This window comes from Leucoraja erinacea, chromosome 8 (assembly GCF_028641065.1).
Source record: "Leucoraja erinacea ecotype New England chromosome 8, Leri_hhj_1, whole genome shotgun sequence".
Lineage (NCBI taxonomy): Eukaryota > Metazoa > Chordata > Chondrichthyes > Rajiformes > Rajidae > Leucoraja > Leucoraja erinaceus.
Window position 1 is genome coordinate 64,202,735 of NC_073384.1, and position 19,358 is coordinate 64,222,092.

Genomic DNA, 19,358 nt, shown 5'->3' on the forward strand with positions numbered 1-19,358 from the left:
CTCAAATTAAGGGACCAAAATTGCACACAATACTCCAGGTGTGGTTTCACTAGGGCCTCTTTGCTCTTACACTCAACTCTTCTTGTTATGAAGGCCAACGTGCCATTCACTTTCTTCACTGCCTGCTGTACCTGCATGCTTACTTTCAGTGACTGATGAACAAGGAGCCCCAGATCCCGTTGTACTTCCCCTTTTCCTAACTTGACACCATTTAGATAGTAATCTGCATTCCTGTTTTTGCTCCCAAAGTCGATAACCTCACATTTATCCACATTAAACCTCATCTGCCATGCATTTGCCCACTCACCCAACCTGTCCAAGTCACCCTGCATTCTCGTAGCATCCTCCTCACAGTTCACACTGCCACCCAGCTTTGTGTCATCTGCAAATTTGCTAATGTTACTTTGAATCCCTTCATCTAAATCATTGATATATATCGTAAATAGCTGCAGTCCCAGCACTGAGCTTTGCGGTACCCCAACTGTTACTGCCTGCCATTCTGAAAGGGACCCGTTAATCCATGCTCTTTGTTTCCTGTCTGCCAACCAATTTTCTATCCATGTACCTCCAATACCATGTGCCCTAATTTTGCCCACTGATCTCCTATGTGGGACCTTATCAAATGCTTTCTGAAAGTCCAGGTACACTACATCCACTGGCTCTCCCTTGTCCATTTTCCTAGTGACATCCTCAAAAAATTCCGGAAGATTAGTCAAGCATGTTCCCATTCGTAAATCCATGCTGACTCAGACCGATCCTGTTACTGCTATCCAAATGTGGCGCTATTTCATCTTTTATAATTAACCCCAGCATCTTCCCCACCACCAATGTCAGGCTAACTGGTCTATAATTCTCTGTTTTCACTCTCCCGCCTTTCTTAAAAAGTGGGATAACATTAGCTAGCCTCCAATCCACACGAACTGATCCTGAATCTATAGAACATTGGAAAATTATCACCAACGCATCCACGATTTCTAGAGCCACTTCCTTAAGTACCCTGGGATGCAGACCAGCAGGCCCTGGGATTTATCAGCCTTCAGTCCCATCAGTCTACCCAACACCATTTCCTGCCTAATGTGGATTTCCTTCAGTTCCTCCGTCACCCCAGGTACTCTGGCCACTAGTATATCAGGAAGATTGTTTGTGTCCTCCTTAGTGAAGACGGATCCAAAGTGCCTGTTCAACTTCTCTGCATTTCCTTGTGCCCCATAATAAATTCACCTTTTTCAGTCTTCAAGAGTCCAACTTTGGTCTTAACTAATTTTTTCCTCTTCACATACCTAAAGAAGCTTTTACTATCCTCCTTTATATTCTTGGCTAGCTTACCTTCGTACCTCATCTTTTCTCCCCGTATTGCCTTTTTTGTTATCTTCTGTTGCTCTTTAAACATTACCCAATCCTAATGCTTCCCGCTCATCTTTGTTACATTGTACTTCTTTTATTTTTATACTGTCCCTGACATCCCTTGTCAGCCACGGTCGCCCCTTACTCCCCTTGGAATCTTTCTTCCTCTTTGGAATGAACTGATCCTGCATCTTCTGTATTATTCCCAGAAATACCTGCCATTGTTGTTCCACTGTCATCCCTGCTAGGGTATCTTTCCAGTCAACTTTGGCCAGCTCCTACCTCATGGCTCCATATTCCCCTTTATTCAACTGTAACACTGTCACCTCCAATTTACCCTTCTCCCTCTCCAGTTCTAGATTAAACTTGACCATATTATGGTCACTATCTCCTAATGGCTCCTTAACCTCAAGTTCCTTTATCAAATCCGGTTTATTACATAACACTAAATCCAGAATTGCCTTCTCCCTGGTAGGCTCCAATACCTGCTGCTCTATGAATCCATCACAGAGGCATTCCACAAACTCCCTTTCTTGGGGTCCAGTACCAACTTGATTTTCCCAGTCTTACCTGCATGTTGAAATCTCCCATAACAACCGTAGCTTTACCTTTACTACATGCCAATTTTAATTTGTGATTCAACTTGCACCCTATATCCAGACTACTGTTTGGGGGCCTGTAAATAAGTTCCATTAGAGTATTTTTGTCCTTACAATTCCTTAGTTCTATCCATACTGACTCCACGTCCTGTTTCAATGTCACCCCTTGCAAGCGACTGAATGCAATTCCTCACCAACAGAGCTACCCCACCCCCTCTGCCCACCTGTCTGTCTTTTCGATAGGAGGTATACCCTTGTATATTCAGTTCCCAGCAATGGCCCTCTTGCAGCCATGTCTGTAATTCCCACAACATCATACTTGCCAATTTCTTACTGAGCCTCAAGCTCGTCCACTTTATTTTCTATACTTCGCGCATTCATATACAACCGGTCGGTATATGCCTGTATAAATACTGCCAGTGATGAGACTTGCAACTAAGGCTTTTATCTTACAATTATAAAAGCATTAACTATCTATCCATCATTACTGAATTAAATGGTAATCATTGATGAATTGCAGTGACTTCCTGTGAAGTTAAGAAATAATTTAGGGTCATGCAAGAACTCTCTTGAAACCTCCTTCCTGAGCCAACTTTTCATGGTAACTGCGTTGGTGTGAAGATGACAGGAGATAAAGTTAATAATATGTGAGATGGAGGCAGGTTCAGCATAATATAGAAACATTAGAATACCATTTGGAGAGCATGCAATTTTGACAAATCCCATATTTAGTTTCAAGATTACTCCAGTTTACACAGAAGGTTTCCATTTCCTTGTCTGAAGTTAAGGAAGAAAGTGTACAGTATTTATAGATATTAAGGAACCTGTTGCTTTGTAAGTGCAATGAGGTTGACTATTTTAACATCCCAAACTTTTTTACAGGCTGTTCAGAAATCTTTACAAAAGAGAGCATCAACAAGAGAAGATGCAGTTGCATCCACAAGTAACCTAGATGAGGTAGTAGATGAACTTGCAAGATTCTTAGTCTTTGTCACGAGGTAGTTACTAATTCGTGAATCAATTTTGTATTCTTTGAAAATTCACACTGCTTTAAAAATGGTTATGTTTTGGAATAACAGATTACCACCATTGAACAGATAAGTAGATAAATCCAACATATGTTGCATTATTTTTGTACACATCAAAATGACAGGGCATTGTCTAAACATCTATATTTTTACATAGTGCATTAGAATTGATTATTGCTGTGGCTTGGAAGTAATTCTATTTTCAGTTTTGCTCTCTAGTTCCATTCAATAATTGAGATATTTATACGTACTGTCAACCATAAATTTGTTTCTTTAAAGACAACATCCCATGAACTGCTCTTTTTGATATCCTTAAGGTTTAGATGGATATTAGGGATGTCAAAGAGGAGCGTTACACAAGAGCTGTTGGTGTGATGTAGTTTGTTCTCTTTTTCTCCTGAAAATATGGTTCATAAATTCAAGTGTGCAACTCGAGGGGAATGGCGACTTCTGCGGCTTCCCAGATATTATTCACTGGGTCTCATTATAACAGAGCTGACAAGAATCAATAGCCTGCCAGAGAAGAGTACTGAAAAGTTGGGTTGCTGCGAGAGCCACAGGTAAGTGTATGTGTAGCTTAGTTTGAAAGATTATGCGATCAATAATTGTTGGAGGGATGACAATAGTGGGAAAGTGCGGCAAAGAGCTCGGAGTCTGAGTTAGATAGAGTTGGGAACAGAGGCAGCAACCGAGTGGAGGCGCGGCTGAGTACAACTGAGTTTGGAGAGGTGCAGATACATTTTGGTTTCTTTGTTGTACCTAAATAAATCAGTTTTACTACACTTTTTTCCTGTTGAATGGTTATGTAAATAATCATTACAATTTTCTCATAGAGTTGTGCTGCACGGAAATATGTCCTAAAGCCCAACTCATACATGCTGACCAAAATGGCTGTGTATGCAAATCTTATTTTTCAGCATTTTGGCCTCTCTGCCTCCATTCTTTATCCACGTACCTTTCCAAATGTTTTTTTAAACACAGTGATTGCACCTATCTCTACTATTTCCTCTAGCAGCTTGTTCCTTTTCCCTCACACCTTCCTCTGTGTGAAAAGGCTTGCTCTCAGATTTCCTTTAAATATTTCTCCTCAAACCTATTTGTTTTAATTTTTGACTCATCTACTCTTTTAATTATCTATCCTATATATGCACCTCATAATTTTATAAATTCCTCTAAGGTCCAGTGAGAACAATCCCAGTCTGTCCAATCTATCCTTGTAACTAAAGCCATGCATTTCAGGCAGCATTCTGGTGAATCTCTTCTGCACACTGGAATATTGCATTGGGGGACCAGCCTTCCCGTACATAACTAAAACTCGCATCTTGTATATATATTTGTGTATATGTATGTATATGCCTGAAATACAGCCAAAACGGTACACAATAGCGCTACAATTTTAGGCCCACCTTACTCACCATTTGCCTGGGGTGTGCAGTGGCAAGTTTCATTTGATTTGACAAAGTAATTCCCTTTAAAAACTTTAATTTACTTTCTACCTCCCGGGCTCGCTGGGCTCCCACTTGCCGGCCCCATCAGCCGCGCGTGTGCAGTTGGGGAAGGGTTGCCAGCCCGCCACCATTTTGAGATTGCCAATTTGACGAGTCACAACGGGGATCTCTGGCGTCACAACGGGGACCTGTTAGCCGCGCCTGCGCAGTTGGGGGAGGGTTGCCGGGTCTGGATCACCTTTTTTACTGAACATCGCCTCGTGTATGGGTGAGTGGTGGAATATTGTGTTGGGGGAGAGGGACCCAACGGGTCCGCGCTTGGTCTAGTCCTTTCGATAACATGGTGAACTAAAAGCACACAATATGCCAAGTGTGTCCTAACCAATATCTGTTACAACTGTGACATGATGTCCTAACCTTTTTACTAATACCCCTACCTAAGCAAGCAAAATGCCTTTTTTGCCGCTCAATCCACACCCGTGTCATCATTTTCTGGAAGCTATGAACTTGCAACCCAAGTTCCTTCTGCACATCCACACTGTCCAATGCACCATAACTCTTTGCAGCCGTACTGTCTTCACTTGGTAACTTTGCACCTGAAATAACATTATAAGACACTGGAGCAGACAATGTAATGCAACAAGCTTCCTGTACATACTTTTGATGTTTAGGTATATGGTATATAGACACACTGAACTGTTCTGTATTATGCTTACGATATTCTGTTGTGCTGCAGCAAGCAAGAATTTCATTGCCCTATCTGGGACACATGACAATAAACTTTCTTGACTTGAGGTACAGAGTACAACCTAAATGTAGACAAAAATGCTGGAGAAACTCAGCGGGTGAGGCAGCATCTATGGAGCGAAGGAATAGGTGACGTTTCAGGTTGAGACCCTTCTTCAGGCCTGAATGTGACTACCGGCTGATCCTCTCTCCAGCTAGGTGACCGTATTAAACAATAATAGTATATGTGGTCTGATCTTGGTAAGATGATCTAACACTTGTTACACGAAAAATCCAGCTGTTGAACATTACTAAATACATTTAAATAAATCAATATATCAAGTTTTGTGGATACCCAAGAACTTCAGGTGGCAGACGTTTAGTGGTTGGTACCTTCCATGTAAAACATTAGACATCTGTGGTATGATTTCCAGTACAGCAAGATAACACAAATATATATCTGCATCAAACAGCAGATGCTCTACCAGGGGTATGTTCGTGAATGGTGAGGTTTGGTTTAAAAACAACTTGTAACCAATTCAAAGGTAATCTTCAGTGCTCGCGATTGCAGGACACGTGTCATCAGAGTTTATGCGGAAGACAAATGGTTGCAGAAAAAGCAAGATAATATATTACTAAATAAATACATTTATCATTTCCCCCCACTCTTTCCTATGCCCCACCTGGATGTGCATCTATTTCCCCTTTCCTCTTCTACCTGTAATCCTTCCTCTGGCTTCACATTTTACGCTACTTCTATCCTTATCTACTTATCTTTCACTTTTTGTCTTTTTAACTCTGGCCTTTCTCCAAATTATCTGCCAATCAACACTGCTACATCCCCACCCGTATGCACCCAGAGGCAAAGCCTGGGATTGTCCCGTTTACACCTCGCTTCCAGCTTTCTCCCCTACTACAATCAGTTTGAAGAAGGGGGACCTGACCCAAAACATATTTTATGCATGTTCTCCAGAGATGTGCTACCTGACCTGCTGAGTTACTCCAGCACCATTTTATTGTAAACTAGCATTTGCAGTTCCTTGTGTCTGCAAGGACATTTATCAGTTCCTCAGCATCTCTTTATTCTTAGCTCAAGGAACACCTGATCAGAATTGTGTTGATATGGTGGAAATAATGTGACAAAATGAATAGTTCTGTTCCCTTTATCACTTATGGGAATGTAACACCACCCTTCATGAGGAAGTGATTTGGCTGAATTTGTCCAGAAATATTGTAAAGAAAGGGTGGGACTGACTCATCAAATGTAAAATTCCAATTCCATGAACACAACCATTAGTGGCACAAGGATGTAGTTAGTGTGGCTGCCTCAAGGCTCCATGTATCTGGATTTAATCGTGACAGTTAATGTCTGCGTATAGTTTATACAGAGGCTCTGGTTTCCTCCCACATCCCAATGCAGGATATGAAGTTGAATCACAATTGTAAACTACCTTTCAGTGGCAAATCAATCTAGTAAGAAGTGTGAAGTGGTTTGGAAGGAGAATTAAACTACTATGATTTCTTCGTTGGGATTGACATGGACCCAGTGGAGTAAAGTTAGACACCTTTAGATCAGTAGTAAGTAAACTTATTTTTGTCGTCCGCTTGGAGTGAATAGATTTTGAACTGTATGCAGAGGTAGCTTTTTTTCTGTTGTATTAATTACTGTTGGTTAGTTACCTAAAATTGGAGAATTCAATGTTCATACCCTCAGGTGATAAGCTACCTAAGCGCAATACGAGGTGCAGTTCTTCCATTTTGCATGTGACCTCACTCTGCACCCAGAAGGCCTTGTCCGACTGGAGGAACAGCACCTCGTATTCCACTTGGGTAGCATATAACCCAACATTCTTAACATTGAATGCTCCAATTTTAAGTAACTAACCAACAACACCCCTTTCCCCTTTCCTTGTTCCCTTCCACCTACACCCCTTCCTCTGATTTCAGATTTAAGGCCTCTTCTCTCCTAATCTCACAGCCTTTTGTCTTCTTCCCATCTCTGGCCTTTGCCCACCCATCTACCAATCAAAACACTCCACGCCTGCATCTACCTAAGACTTGCCAGGCTTTGTCCCATCCCTACCTCTTGTATTCAATATAACATTTAACAAAGTAAGGTAGATTAAACGCACACTGTAACCTTGCATATTGGTATCATTTACAATTTTACCCCTTGTTTACAATCTTTGCATGTTTCCCCTCAAGTCCGTTTTCTTGGTCTCTTTGCTCTCCTTTTTCTATTTATTCTTTTGTTTATCAAACCGTTTCCATTTCCTGTCTCTCTCTGGCTTTCCATAAACTAATCTTGTACATAAGGAATGGATTTAAAAAATATAATTAACTCCATGTTTGATTTCATAAATGTTGCTAGTCACAGCAAGAGAGGTTCTTAACGAACAATTAAGGCCATCCGATTCGAAAGTTGAATATTTGTTTTGTAGTTTGGACAGCAGTTTACAAAATGAGACAAATTTTGTCCAACCGATCCATCAAAAACACAAGTGGGAGCTGTGTGGTTTGAAAGCTAATCCTTTTGCTTAGAATGATGTTTGCACCATGTTAACTATATTGCATTTAATATGAAACATCTCCTGAAACCTTATAGATATCTCATGAATACATGAATTAATTCAATTGGGATTTTAATTGGGTAAGTCAAAAATCATATTCATCAGTCCATCCCCATCAATTATCCTTCAGAGATCAGTCTCAAATAATGTAGGGCTTTGTTTTCCCATTGCTCTCTTTGTGGGCTTTGCACAGGCACTGTCTATCATATCTGTCCCTCTCGTGTATACCCAACCACTGAAGGGTGATGATGGCGACTGTCGAGAGGCCATTGATATATATTTTTCCTCACTTTTTCTAGGTCTGGAGGTTGTTGGCAAAGCTAGGATTTATTAGCTATTACCAGATAATTTCACGTTATGTCATGTTGGTGGGCCTGGAGTTGCAGATAAATCAAATTGCGTAACAGTAATGAAACCAGTTGAATTTTTATCATAATTATTACTGCTGAATGTTCATTTTTATTAACTAAATTTAAATTCCGCAGCTACCGTGGTGGGATTTGGATTCTTCATGTATTAACCAAGTCGTCTGGATTATTAGTCTGGTAATTTAACTGCTGCAATACCACTGTATCCTGAGCCTATTTGTGAAACTAGGCATAAGAGTTAGGGATAGGTAACTCACAAGGTCATGAACTGGTAGCTATGTCGTATATGGTAGAATAATAGTTCCTGTCATTTATCAGTCCACAACTGGATGTAGTCTAGATGTAGCCGCATGAACACACACATTGCTTTGGATATTTGCTGAGGAGTTGTAAATAGAATTGAACATAGTGCAATCATTGGTGAATATTTCAACTTTTGTCCTTAATATTGAAGGAAGGTTATGATGAAACAGCTGAAGGTGGTTGGACCTAGGAAATCTTGAGGAAACTGTCCTGAGGCGATCTTACAACTATGGTCATAGGCTGGGATAAATTTTTATTTGTTTGGTGATTTTTTGTGAAATGAGACTGCATTAATAGCATGAAAGGAATAACATTTTACTGGAATTTGTTTTACCTTTAAATGCGATTAAAGGCTTGAAGCTATATAACAACTTTTATTAAATACTTCCTTTGGTATTGCATCATTTGTGAAACTGACTGATTGATTGATTATACAGATGAACCACTTTGTTCTGATGCATTGAGCCTGAATATTTTTTATTGTTTTCAGAGATTTACAAAGTCAGGGCAAACAGCACAAGCTATATCATCAAGCAAGTTGGGTCATGATCATCAATGCAGCTTGTCAGGTAAACACATGATCAACACCAATATAGTTAAATACATTTATTATTAATAACACTTAAAGAAATTAGACCTATATCATATCATGAGTAGCTAAATAAGTTTGATCTACATTCTTTGTTTAGAAGAATGAGGAGAATCTTATTAAAACATAGAAGATGAGGGTAGGGCGGTGGATGTTGTCTACATGGATTTTGGTAAGGCGTTTGACAAAGTCGCCCGTGTTAGGTTGACCCAGAACATTAAGATGCACGGGATTAACAGTGACTTGGTCGTATGGATTCAGAACTGGCTTACTGATGGAAGACAGAGGGTTTTGGTGGAAGGACGATATTCAGGCTGGATTTCTGTGACTAGTGGTATTCTGTAAGTGGTAACCACAAGTAGATAAAGTGGTAAAGAAGGTATTTGGAATGCTTACCTTCAGTGATCCGGGCTATTGAGAACAAGAGTCAGGAAGTCATGAGGCAGTTTTATAGGACGTTGATTAGGTCGCATTTGGAGTATTGGTCACTCCATTGTAGAAAGGAAGATGATGGCTTTGGAAAAGGTGCAAGAGGAGGTTTACCAGAATTATGCCTGAATTAGAGGGTAGAGGTTGGATTGTTTTCTTTCAAATGGCAGTGGTTACAGGGAGAGCAGGTAGAAGTATATAAAATGATGTAAAGCAGAGAGAGGGTAAACATTCCTAACCTTTTTCCCCAGGATAGACATATCAAATACTAGAGGGTATGGCTTTAAAGTTTAAAGGGGCAAGTTTAATGTTAATTTTTACACATAGGGTCGTGAGTGTCTGGAGGGGTACGGGGGTAGTGGTGCAGGCTTGTAAGAGACATGGATGTGCAAGGAATAGAAGGATATGAATTATGTGCAGGCAAAAGAGGTCCATGGGCCGAAGGGCCTGCTTTTGTGCTGTACTGTTCTATATTTTATGATCCTTAGACAAGAAAATGTAGACGATGAAATATTTCCATTTGTAGGACACTTTCAAATGAGCGGACGCAGTTTAAAATGTTCTCATGAGGTACAGAGACCGCTTGTGGAGGTGGATGAATCTCTGAAATTAGAGAATTCACTCGCATGTGGAGGTGGATGAATCTCTGAAATTAGAGAATTCACTCGCATCAGATCATACAAGACAAAAATCGATATTTTAGATATTCATGTAATGTAAGAGAATGGGATTAGTGCAGGAAAGGAGTGCTGATGTAAATGATCACCGGTAGTTGTATTGAATAGCGAAGTTGGTACAAGAGGCAGAATGGACTACTACTGCTTCTGTTTTGATTGTTTTATATCTGAATGTATGCATTGATACCACCATTTTAACTCTAAACCTCAAATAATATTTCTTTGGGAAATTGAACTGTTTGAATACATAAGGAACTGAGAATTCATGGGAACGGATTTTATTCTTGGTTACTTCCACTGTGGAAATTACAAATGAACACTGAAATCTGGTTTATTTTAAGGTAATGGGACTGAATTCAAAATACAGTGTGATGTCACGATATGTGTGCATTTCGTGCAAACTCTCAGGATAAATTTCTATCTTTATTTAATTTTTTTTAGTTAATTGCTATTTCTTTTGCTTACTAACTAGGACAAAACAATAGAATATCCAGAGAAGCATTAGGACCAGTACGTGCACCGTTGAAGGGAGAATTGCCTTTTCCTTCAGAATCAATAGAAAAAAAGGCAAACCAAAGTGATGCAGCAGAGACATGGCTACAACAGGCAAAAAAGGAAGCGGGCATTTTGGGTTCTGTTTTGGTTAGTACCTGACTTTAGCTAAATTTCTAAGATTCAAACTGTAAAGTAAATCTATTCAACATTTATTTTATTCCTTTCCAGAAAAATCTAATCACATGGATTCAGATGAAGAATATTGTAGTGAATTAGAATCATACAGTACAGAAGGCCCTTCAACCCATTTTGTCTTTGCGAACCAAGTACTTTAAATTAATCTTGTTCACCAGCACTTGCCCCATTACCTTCTATGCCTTGTTTAGGTGGTACTAAAATGTTGAGATTTGCAGCCTCCACCATCTAATGGTGAAATCTCACCCCTATTACTGCCCCTCATGATTTGTATATTTCAGTCAAGTCCTCCTCCTTTCCTCCTGTAATCCAAGGAAAACAAATCTAGCATATTCAGTCTCTCATCAATGAAAGGCTCCATCTTGGACAAAGTCCTGGTGAATCTCCTCTGAAAGCTCTCCAAATGCAAGCATATCCCTACAAAGTGTGGCAACTAGAACTGTACATGGTGTTTTAGCTGTGGGAAACTAATGTCTTATAATGTTGTATCATAACCTCCCTGCTTTTATGTTTCATGTGTTGGCAAATGAAGGCAACTATGGCATATGCTGCCTTCCCTGTCTCGTCTACCAGTGCTGCCACCATCTGGGATTCTTGGACTTGTACACCAATGTCCCTCAGCTATTTGATACTCCCCATGGTTGTACCATTCATTGTTTGTCCAACCTTCAATAATCCTCCCACACGCGGTGTCACATTTATCAAGATTAAATTCAATCTGCCACTATTCTGCCTATCTTACCAATTCATCTGTATCTCTTCGGACTATTCTCACTATAAAACATATCATTTTGTGTCATCTGCAAACTTATTGATAATAACTCCACCATTCACATGTAGGTTGTTGATGTAAATAACAATTCTTAAGGGTTCCAGCACAAAACTCTATCTTACACCACTGGTCACAAGCTACCAGTCACAAAAACAACCTTCAGCATCACCTCTGCCTCTTATTGCCAATCCAATTTTAGATCAAATTTGCCAGTTTGCTTTGTCCCCCATGTAGGACCTTGTCAAATGCCTGACTGAAATCCAAGTAGTCTACTCTGACTCATTGCCCTCATCAATGCATTTTGTTACCTCTTTTGAAAATATCTAATTAGTCAAATAGGTTATCTGCCACTGCCAAAACCCCCAAAGTCCTACTTGATAATTTTTGATTAATGACTATTTTTCCACTTGTCAATAAAATCTGTCCCTCGGAACCATTCCCAATGATTTATCTTCCATTGGGATTAGACTCACTGGCTTTAATTGGCTTATCCATGTTCCCCTTCTTGAATAAAATTACAATGTTTGGTGTTCTCGAGTCATCTTCCATCTCGACTGTAGCGAGCAATCGTTTAAAACTTAATCAGGGACATGGTAAGCTCCTCCTGCCTCCGATAGCATCATGGTATTCATCTGAAGCCATGCTGATTTATTTACTTTGTCCACCAAGGCATTTAATACCTTTTTTAATGGTAACGTTCTATAATGTCACCGTCTAACTCCCTGAATTCTCCAACTACAATGGCTTTTGCCTGAATGAATACAGCTGAGAAGTATTCATTTATCATCTATGTCTTCTGGTGCCACATCCAGAATGCTCTTTTGTCCCTTTTTCAGGTAACCCTCTTACCCGTAGAAAAGTAAGAGAATGCTTTGGAATTCTCATATTTTTGTGCTCCATTTTTGTTCTCTTAATTTTATTTGCTCTTGATGGGCCTCCCCATTTTCAGATCAATGTCAATTCTATTTGGCCGTACTTTTTCTTCTGTTTCTGCAATCCTTGACAGCTCATAACATTCAGGTTCCCTCAGATGTGTTGTCCTTATCTTCCATCTATACAGTGACATGCTGGCCCTTACCTGTGGTTGAACTGATGACTTATCAGATGTAGACTTAATTGCAAGTGCATGCTCCTAGATTACTTTTATAAGGTCATGCCTCACAAAATTGAAATGGCACTCTTTTACCCATCTCACTACAAATTCAGGACCACCCATATCCTTTTCCATAACTGCCTTGAAGCACAGAGTTACAAAGATCCAAAAGTAAATATAATTACTCGCTCGCTGACATTCCCTAAAATCAGGTCTGGTATTTCCCCTTCTCAAGTAATAAGAATGTGATAACTGGAAAAAAATTAAAGCTATTCAGCCAGAAGTCGTAGTTGCGAACTAAGTTGTTCAGCCAAGTTCGTCCAATTTTGCTGCATTTGACCTATATTACTCCAAACCGTTTCTATCAATGTATCTGTTCAAATGTTTTTTAAATGTTGTAATTATACACACCTCTACCGCATTCTCTGACAGTTTCTTCGATACCCACCTGTGTGAAAATGTTACACCACAGGTCCCCTTTAAATCTTCCACCCTCATCTGAGGGGTTATATATCTAGTATTGACATTATATTGAATTATTGGCAATTGAGAGTTTAGCCCATCGAACATAGAGACAGGTGTAGTGGCAGACAAGGACAAAATAAAACCTATATATGCTGTGGATGGGTGAAAGGGCTGAAAGTAGATGGATCAGACTACCTTGTCTGTCTTAGTTCTGATGAAGTATTTTATTTGAACTTTAACTATTTCTCTTTTAACCAATGGTGCCTGACCTGCTAAATGTTTCTGGCATTCTGACATCTGGTGGCATGTTGGGTGGCGCAGTGGTAGAGTTTCTGCCTTACAGCACTTGCAGTGCCAGAGACCCGGGTTCGATCCCGACTACGGGTGCTGTCTGTATGGAGACTGTGGGTTTTCTCCGAGATCTTCTGTTTCCTCCCATGCTCATGATGTACAGGTTTGTAGGTTAATTGGCTTGGTATAAGTGTAAAATTGTCCGTAGTGCGTGTAAAATAGTGTTATGGGCGGGAATTGCGGTGCCGAAGGGCCTGTTTCCACACAGTATCTAAGCTGAAAAACAAAACTAAATTTATTGAAGACAACCACAGCTGCAATGTTGTGATTTTCAGTGGTAGGGAGCTCTGTACTATGGAGAGGAATCTATGGTTGAAGCAAAAAACTCCAGCAGTGGTAGTATTCCTCAAACAAACATGATAGCCAAAGAGACTGGGAGAATGGAATGGACATTTTGTAGTCAACAACTCATGAGCAAGTATGACCAGCATGACCATGAGAGCCCCCAAGCTTGTTGTAGATACTGGTTGCTAATAAATTCCCTGAAATGGAAACAGGTTGATAAAAAGATGTCAGAGATGGAGTGACGGGTAGAAACTGGGAGCAGTAATGATTTTTTGGGGGGTTTTGAGTAGGGAGCTAGGGGGTTATTGGTGCACTGGAAATGATGAGGGAGGAATTCTGAGGAGGATAAAAATAAACAAAGTTCAGTGTATCCCAACCACACGAATTTTAATTTTAAACACATGCTCATTAATTTCCGTGTTAAAATAGTTACTTTATATACTTCCCGCAGTTTGCCATTGCATAACTTATCAAGCTACAAATTCAGACACAGTAGATTGGAAATTAGAAAATGGATTGTAATTGGGGTTATTTAAGGTATAGCTGACTGCTTGCTTTGAATTCAAGTTCCAGCATGTCAATTTTTCAGTAGGTATTAAGAACCTGGTAATTTATGGTTGCTACCATAAACTCATCCAATTACTGATATAATTCATGGAGGGAAATCATTTGATTTACTGATATCAAACACTGGTGGAGGAGCGCAACAGGTCAGGCAGCATCTGTGTAGGGACAGACAACATAAATGCGAAGAAATGTTCCAACCTGATATGCCGTCTGTTCATTCCCTTCACAGATGCTGCCGGATGAGCTGAGTTCCCCCAGCACTGTTTTTTGCTCAAGATTGTAACATTTGCAGCCTCCTGGCTCCATTTAGTGATATGATGAGATGCCTTTATTCTCACAGTACATGATTCACTCAAAAGTGAGGAACGCAACAATGATTGATTTTGCATGTACCACCAGTTAGAATTTATACTGTCATGCTGACAAACTAAAACAATGTTTTCAGATTCATTAAAATTGCTGTTTTGCATGGCAGGAACTTTCTGAGAATGAGAGGAAACAACTTCATGAACGTGCAGCATATCTTAAAGAACAGCGAGATAAATTAGTGGCAATGAAGAAAGAACAGAGGGAGAAACATCTACCAAAAAATACAGAAACTCAGCATGTACCACCTACACTAGAAACCAAAGAGGTACTGACAAGATAATCGTTAACTACTGAAAATATGTTTATGGCAGATAATTTTGAATTTTGTCTTCAAAATGGGTAACATCATTGGAAGAACAGAATGGATGTGTATCTATATCCCCAAATTTGTATATTTTATAATTAGCAAGGAACTGTACCAATTATTAATTTACTATTAAAGATTGGACGTTGCCCACTCTTTAATAACAAGCCCTTAAAGTTCCGTGTTGGAGGGAATGACTGAGCTTATCCATTAAACTTTACAGCTTGACACGAACTTCAATATGTTTAGTTTAAATGCAGTTTTCTCTTTTTTAACAAATCGCCTTCATTAAAACGGCATTTAATTTGTCAATTTCTTCTCATCTTTGATTCTTTTTGATTTCCTGATTTGCATTGTTTTATGCTCCAACCATTTCCCAGTGCTGTACTGTTGGTGTTGAAAATGTTTAGGGAAGGAAAACCGTGAATATGGCAATAAACAGATGTGGTTGGAGGAAACACCAACGAAGGAGATGCTAGACTGGATCGGGTTAAGCAGTATGAATGTTCAGTATTCAGCAGTATTAGTGTTCATGTTGCCAGGATCAATAAGATTGTGTGTGGGATTGAATAATGGGAAGTTGTGCAGCTCAAAATGATGAGGTTACATACAGTTCCCTACATAATGTTTGGGACACATTGCTTCACAGGTAATTGCTCAGGTGTGTTTAAATGCCTCCTTAATGCAGGTATAAGAGAGTTCTCAGCACCTAGTCTTTCCATCACCTTTGGAAACTTTTATTGCTGTTTATTAACATGAGGACCAAAGTTGTGCAAATGAAAGTCAAAGAAGCCATTATGAGACTGAGAAACAAGAATAAAACTGTTAAGAGACAGCAGCCAAATCTTAGGCTTACCAAAATCAACTGTTTGGAACTTCATTGAGAAGAAACAAGAGCACTGGTGAGCTTACTAATCGCAAAGGGACTGGCAGGCCATGGAAGACCTCCACAGCTGATGGCAGAAGAATTCTCTCTATAATAAAGCAAAACCCCCAAACATCTGTCCGACAGATCAGAAACACTCTTCAGAGTCAGGTGTGGATTTGTCAATGACCACTGTCCGCAGAAGACTTCATGAACAGAAATACAAAGGCTACACTGCAAGGTGCAAGCCACTGCTTAGCTGCAAAAATAGGATGGTCAGGTTACAGTTTGCCAAAAAGTACTTAAATGAACAATCAGAGTTCTGGAAAAAGGTCTTGTGGACAGATCAGACAAAGATAAACTTATATCAGAGTGATGGCAAGAGCAGGAACTGCCCAAGATCCAAAGCATACCACCTCATCTGTGAAACACGGTGGTGGGGGTGTTATAGCCTGGGCATGTATGGCTGCTGAAGGTACTGGCTCACTTATCTTCATTGATGATACAATGCTCATGGTAGTAGCATAATGAATTCTGAAATGAATAGACACATCCCATCTGCTCAAGTTCAAATAAATGCCTCAAAACTCATTGGCCGGCAGTTCATTCTGCAGCAAAACAATGACCGCAAACATACTGCTAAAGCAACAAAGGAATTTTTCAAAGCTAAAAAATGTTCAATTCTTGTGGCCAAGTCAATCACCCAATTGAGCATGCCTTTTATATGCTGAAGAGAAAACTGAAGGGGACTAGCCCCCAAAGCAAGCATAAGCTAAAAATGGCTGCAATACAGGCCTGGCGGAGCATCACCAGAGAAGTCACCCAGCAACTGGTGATGTCCAATGCATGCAGAGGATATGCAACAAAATACTAAACATGACTACTTTAATTTACATGACATTGCTGTGTCCTGAAATCGGGGACGAGGGGGGACTTTATATAAACACTGCTGTAATTTCTACATGGTGAAACCAAAATGTATAAAAATGGCTTTTATTAAAATCTGACACGTGCACTTTGACCACACGTGATTCTATTACAAATCTCAAATTGTGGAGTACAAAGGCAAATAAATAAATGATGGGTCTTTGTCCCAAACATTATGGAGGGCACTGTATGTGGGAAAACTACTTGTGTTAGGATGACATTACAGGAATTAAACAGGTGTGAAAATGTTAACATGCTATCAATGGACAAGAAATAATAATTGCAACCAGAGTAGGAAAAACAGAATGCGATAAATTGAGAAACATTGTTGCACAAATTACCCCGAGTGTCCTTGCGTCATTCATTGAAAACATTCAAGGTGAAGCACGCAATTAAGCATTTGGGTCTTCACTGCGTCTTTATGCTGTTTGTGTCCTTACATGGGAGAGATGCAGATTCATCAGACTGATTGCCACCCAGGGAGAGACGAATGGTTAGAGGTTTAGACCACCCAGAGTATAGAAAAATTAGGGGGTGTGTGGGAGAATTTTATTGTAACACACAAAATAATTTTGTCATAAGAATGTTTTAAACGTTAATTTGCTGGTCAAGTGAGTAGGGGTGGGAGAGAGGCCGATTTAGTGATTTACCTCCTTAACTCACCATGATTTGAGCTTGCTTTTTGTTGGTGTAGCATCTTTGCCTACATCAGAGGTCATCGTGGGCAGTGATGCCCGCAAAGGAAAGGCCTTCAAACAACATCAGTGCAGGATTTTTTTCTTACTCGAGAAAAAGAAAGTATTGGCATCATTGACAGTTGAAGTAATAGATTTCTAGATCATGCAGGAATATAATGACCAGCATAGTTTATCATCTTTTTTTTCTTTACATAGATGTCTGAAGAAGAAAAACAGAAAATTCAGAAAAGGAAACATTTGGCAGAAAAACTTAAACAGGAAGTTATCAAAAAGTAAAATGTGGGCAGCAGACTTTGAAGATTCTAAATCCATCACTTTGATTGAGAGATCTACAATATTTCATGGAACTGCATTAAAGTTGAAGCACTATGTATGACTGTTACCAATGAATTGCAGATGATATTGAAACACTACAGCAAACATTTGAATTAGCTTTCTATCTTTCAAATAATTTATAGGCTGCACTAGTAAATTAAATTGTTTGCCACTTAGCATGCTTAATGGTACTTATTGTTCTTGTGTAGTTCAAAATTATTGTTGCATGCAGAATACTAACTTTTAATTATCATCTCATTATTAACCACATGCTTGTGTAATAAATGGACTTATCCCAGAGCGAGAACTTGTAAACTGTAATGGTATATGGCTCAAGTCCATGGGATCTGGATGCTTCCATACCCAAGAAACACTGAAATCCTGATTAACAAATCAACCAATCTTAAGTTTTGGAAAACAATTTCACCTTTACACTGAAATGTTGAGTCATTTATTTTAAGTAAATACTTAAGACTTGTAAGATATTCAATGAAGGCATCTGGCCAATTCACCATCTCTGTTCACATGTTTGAACATTAGTTGTTCATTATCAGAATTTAAGCAGTTACACCAGTCATTATAAACAACAGATCCAAACCAACTGAAGATCTCCCATGAAATGTTATAACTCTTTGCTACTCTTATTGGTCACTGATATTGTCTCCTTCAAGAGGATTGGAGTGTTTGTTGTATTGACCACTTAACCAATGTACTATTGTAGTGCAAAATTTATAATCAAAATGGTGAAACAGTGGATTGGTTTCAATTTAGTCCACACAGAAATTCCCTTTTACTAACTTTGTGTTTGATTGACCAGAATATAGAACAGGCTCTTCAGCCCACAATGTCCGTGCTGAACATAATCTCAAATTAAACCAATCTCTGCCTGGACGTGACCCATATCCCTCCTACTCCTAAATGCCACCATTGTAAATGCCTCTATTACCACTGCTGACTGCATGTTTCAGGCACCCACCAACCTCTAAAAATACTTGCTGCCACATCTCCTAAACTTTGCCCCTCTCCTTAAAGCTATGCTCTCTAGAATTTCACATTTCCACCATAGAGAACCAGTTCTGTCTTCCATATCTATGCCTTTTAGAATTTTATGTACTTCTACCAGGCATCGCCTTAGCCTCGATGCTCCAGAAAAAACAATCCAAGTTTGTCCAATCTGTCCCTTTAGCTAATCAGACAACATTCTGGTAACCTTCTTCTGCACCCTCCACACCCTTTCCTGTAATGGGGTGACTGCACCCAAATGTGGCCGAACCAACGTCCTTATAAATCTGCAATGTGACTTCCTGACTCGGTCTTGTGAAACCTTAATCAATGAAGGCAAGTATATCACAAACTCTTTACCACTCTATTTACTTGTGTTGGCACTTTTAGAGGGCTATGGACTTGGACCCCAAGATCCCTCTGCACATCAATGCTGTTAAGGAGCTTGCCAATAATACAATACATGCAATAATACTTTATTAAACAAGTATGTTTTGCAACATATGTGGAATTTCATTTGCCAAGTCAGTCATACGTTTAAAAAGCAACGGAACACACAAAATACATTTTAACA

At 39.5% G+C, this 19,358-nt stretch overlaps 1 protein-coding gene across 3 annotated transcripts in view; it reads left to right on the top strand.

Moving 5' to 3' along the window:
- cfap36 (cilia and flagella associated protein 36) overlaps window positions 1-18,080 on the top strand; it is a 49,329-nt gene extending 31,249 nt beyond the window's left edge. For 2 of the 3 annotated variants that reach the window (XM_055639870.1, XM_055639871.1), the window contains 5 exons: window positions 2,826-2,900; window positions 8,877-8,955; window positions 10,554-10,723; window positions 14,780-14,938; window positions 17,663-18,080. In XM_055639870.1, coding sequence (XP_055495845.1) covers window positions 2,826-2,900; window positions 8,877-8,955; window positions 10,554-10,723; window positions 14,780-14,938; window positions 17,663-17,743 — 564 coding nt within the window. In that variant the 3' untranslated portion in view covers window positions 17,744-18,080. The remainder of the gene's footprint in view (window positions 1-2,825; window positions 2,901-8,876; window positions 8,956-10,553; window positions 10,724-14,779; window positions 14,939-17,662) is intronic. The other variant, XM_055639872.1, reaches the window with a different exon arrangement.
- The last annotated feature ends 1,278 nt before the right edge of the window (window positions 18,081-19,358 follow it).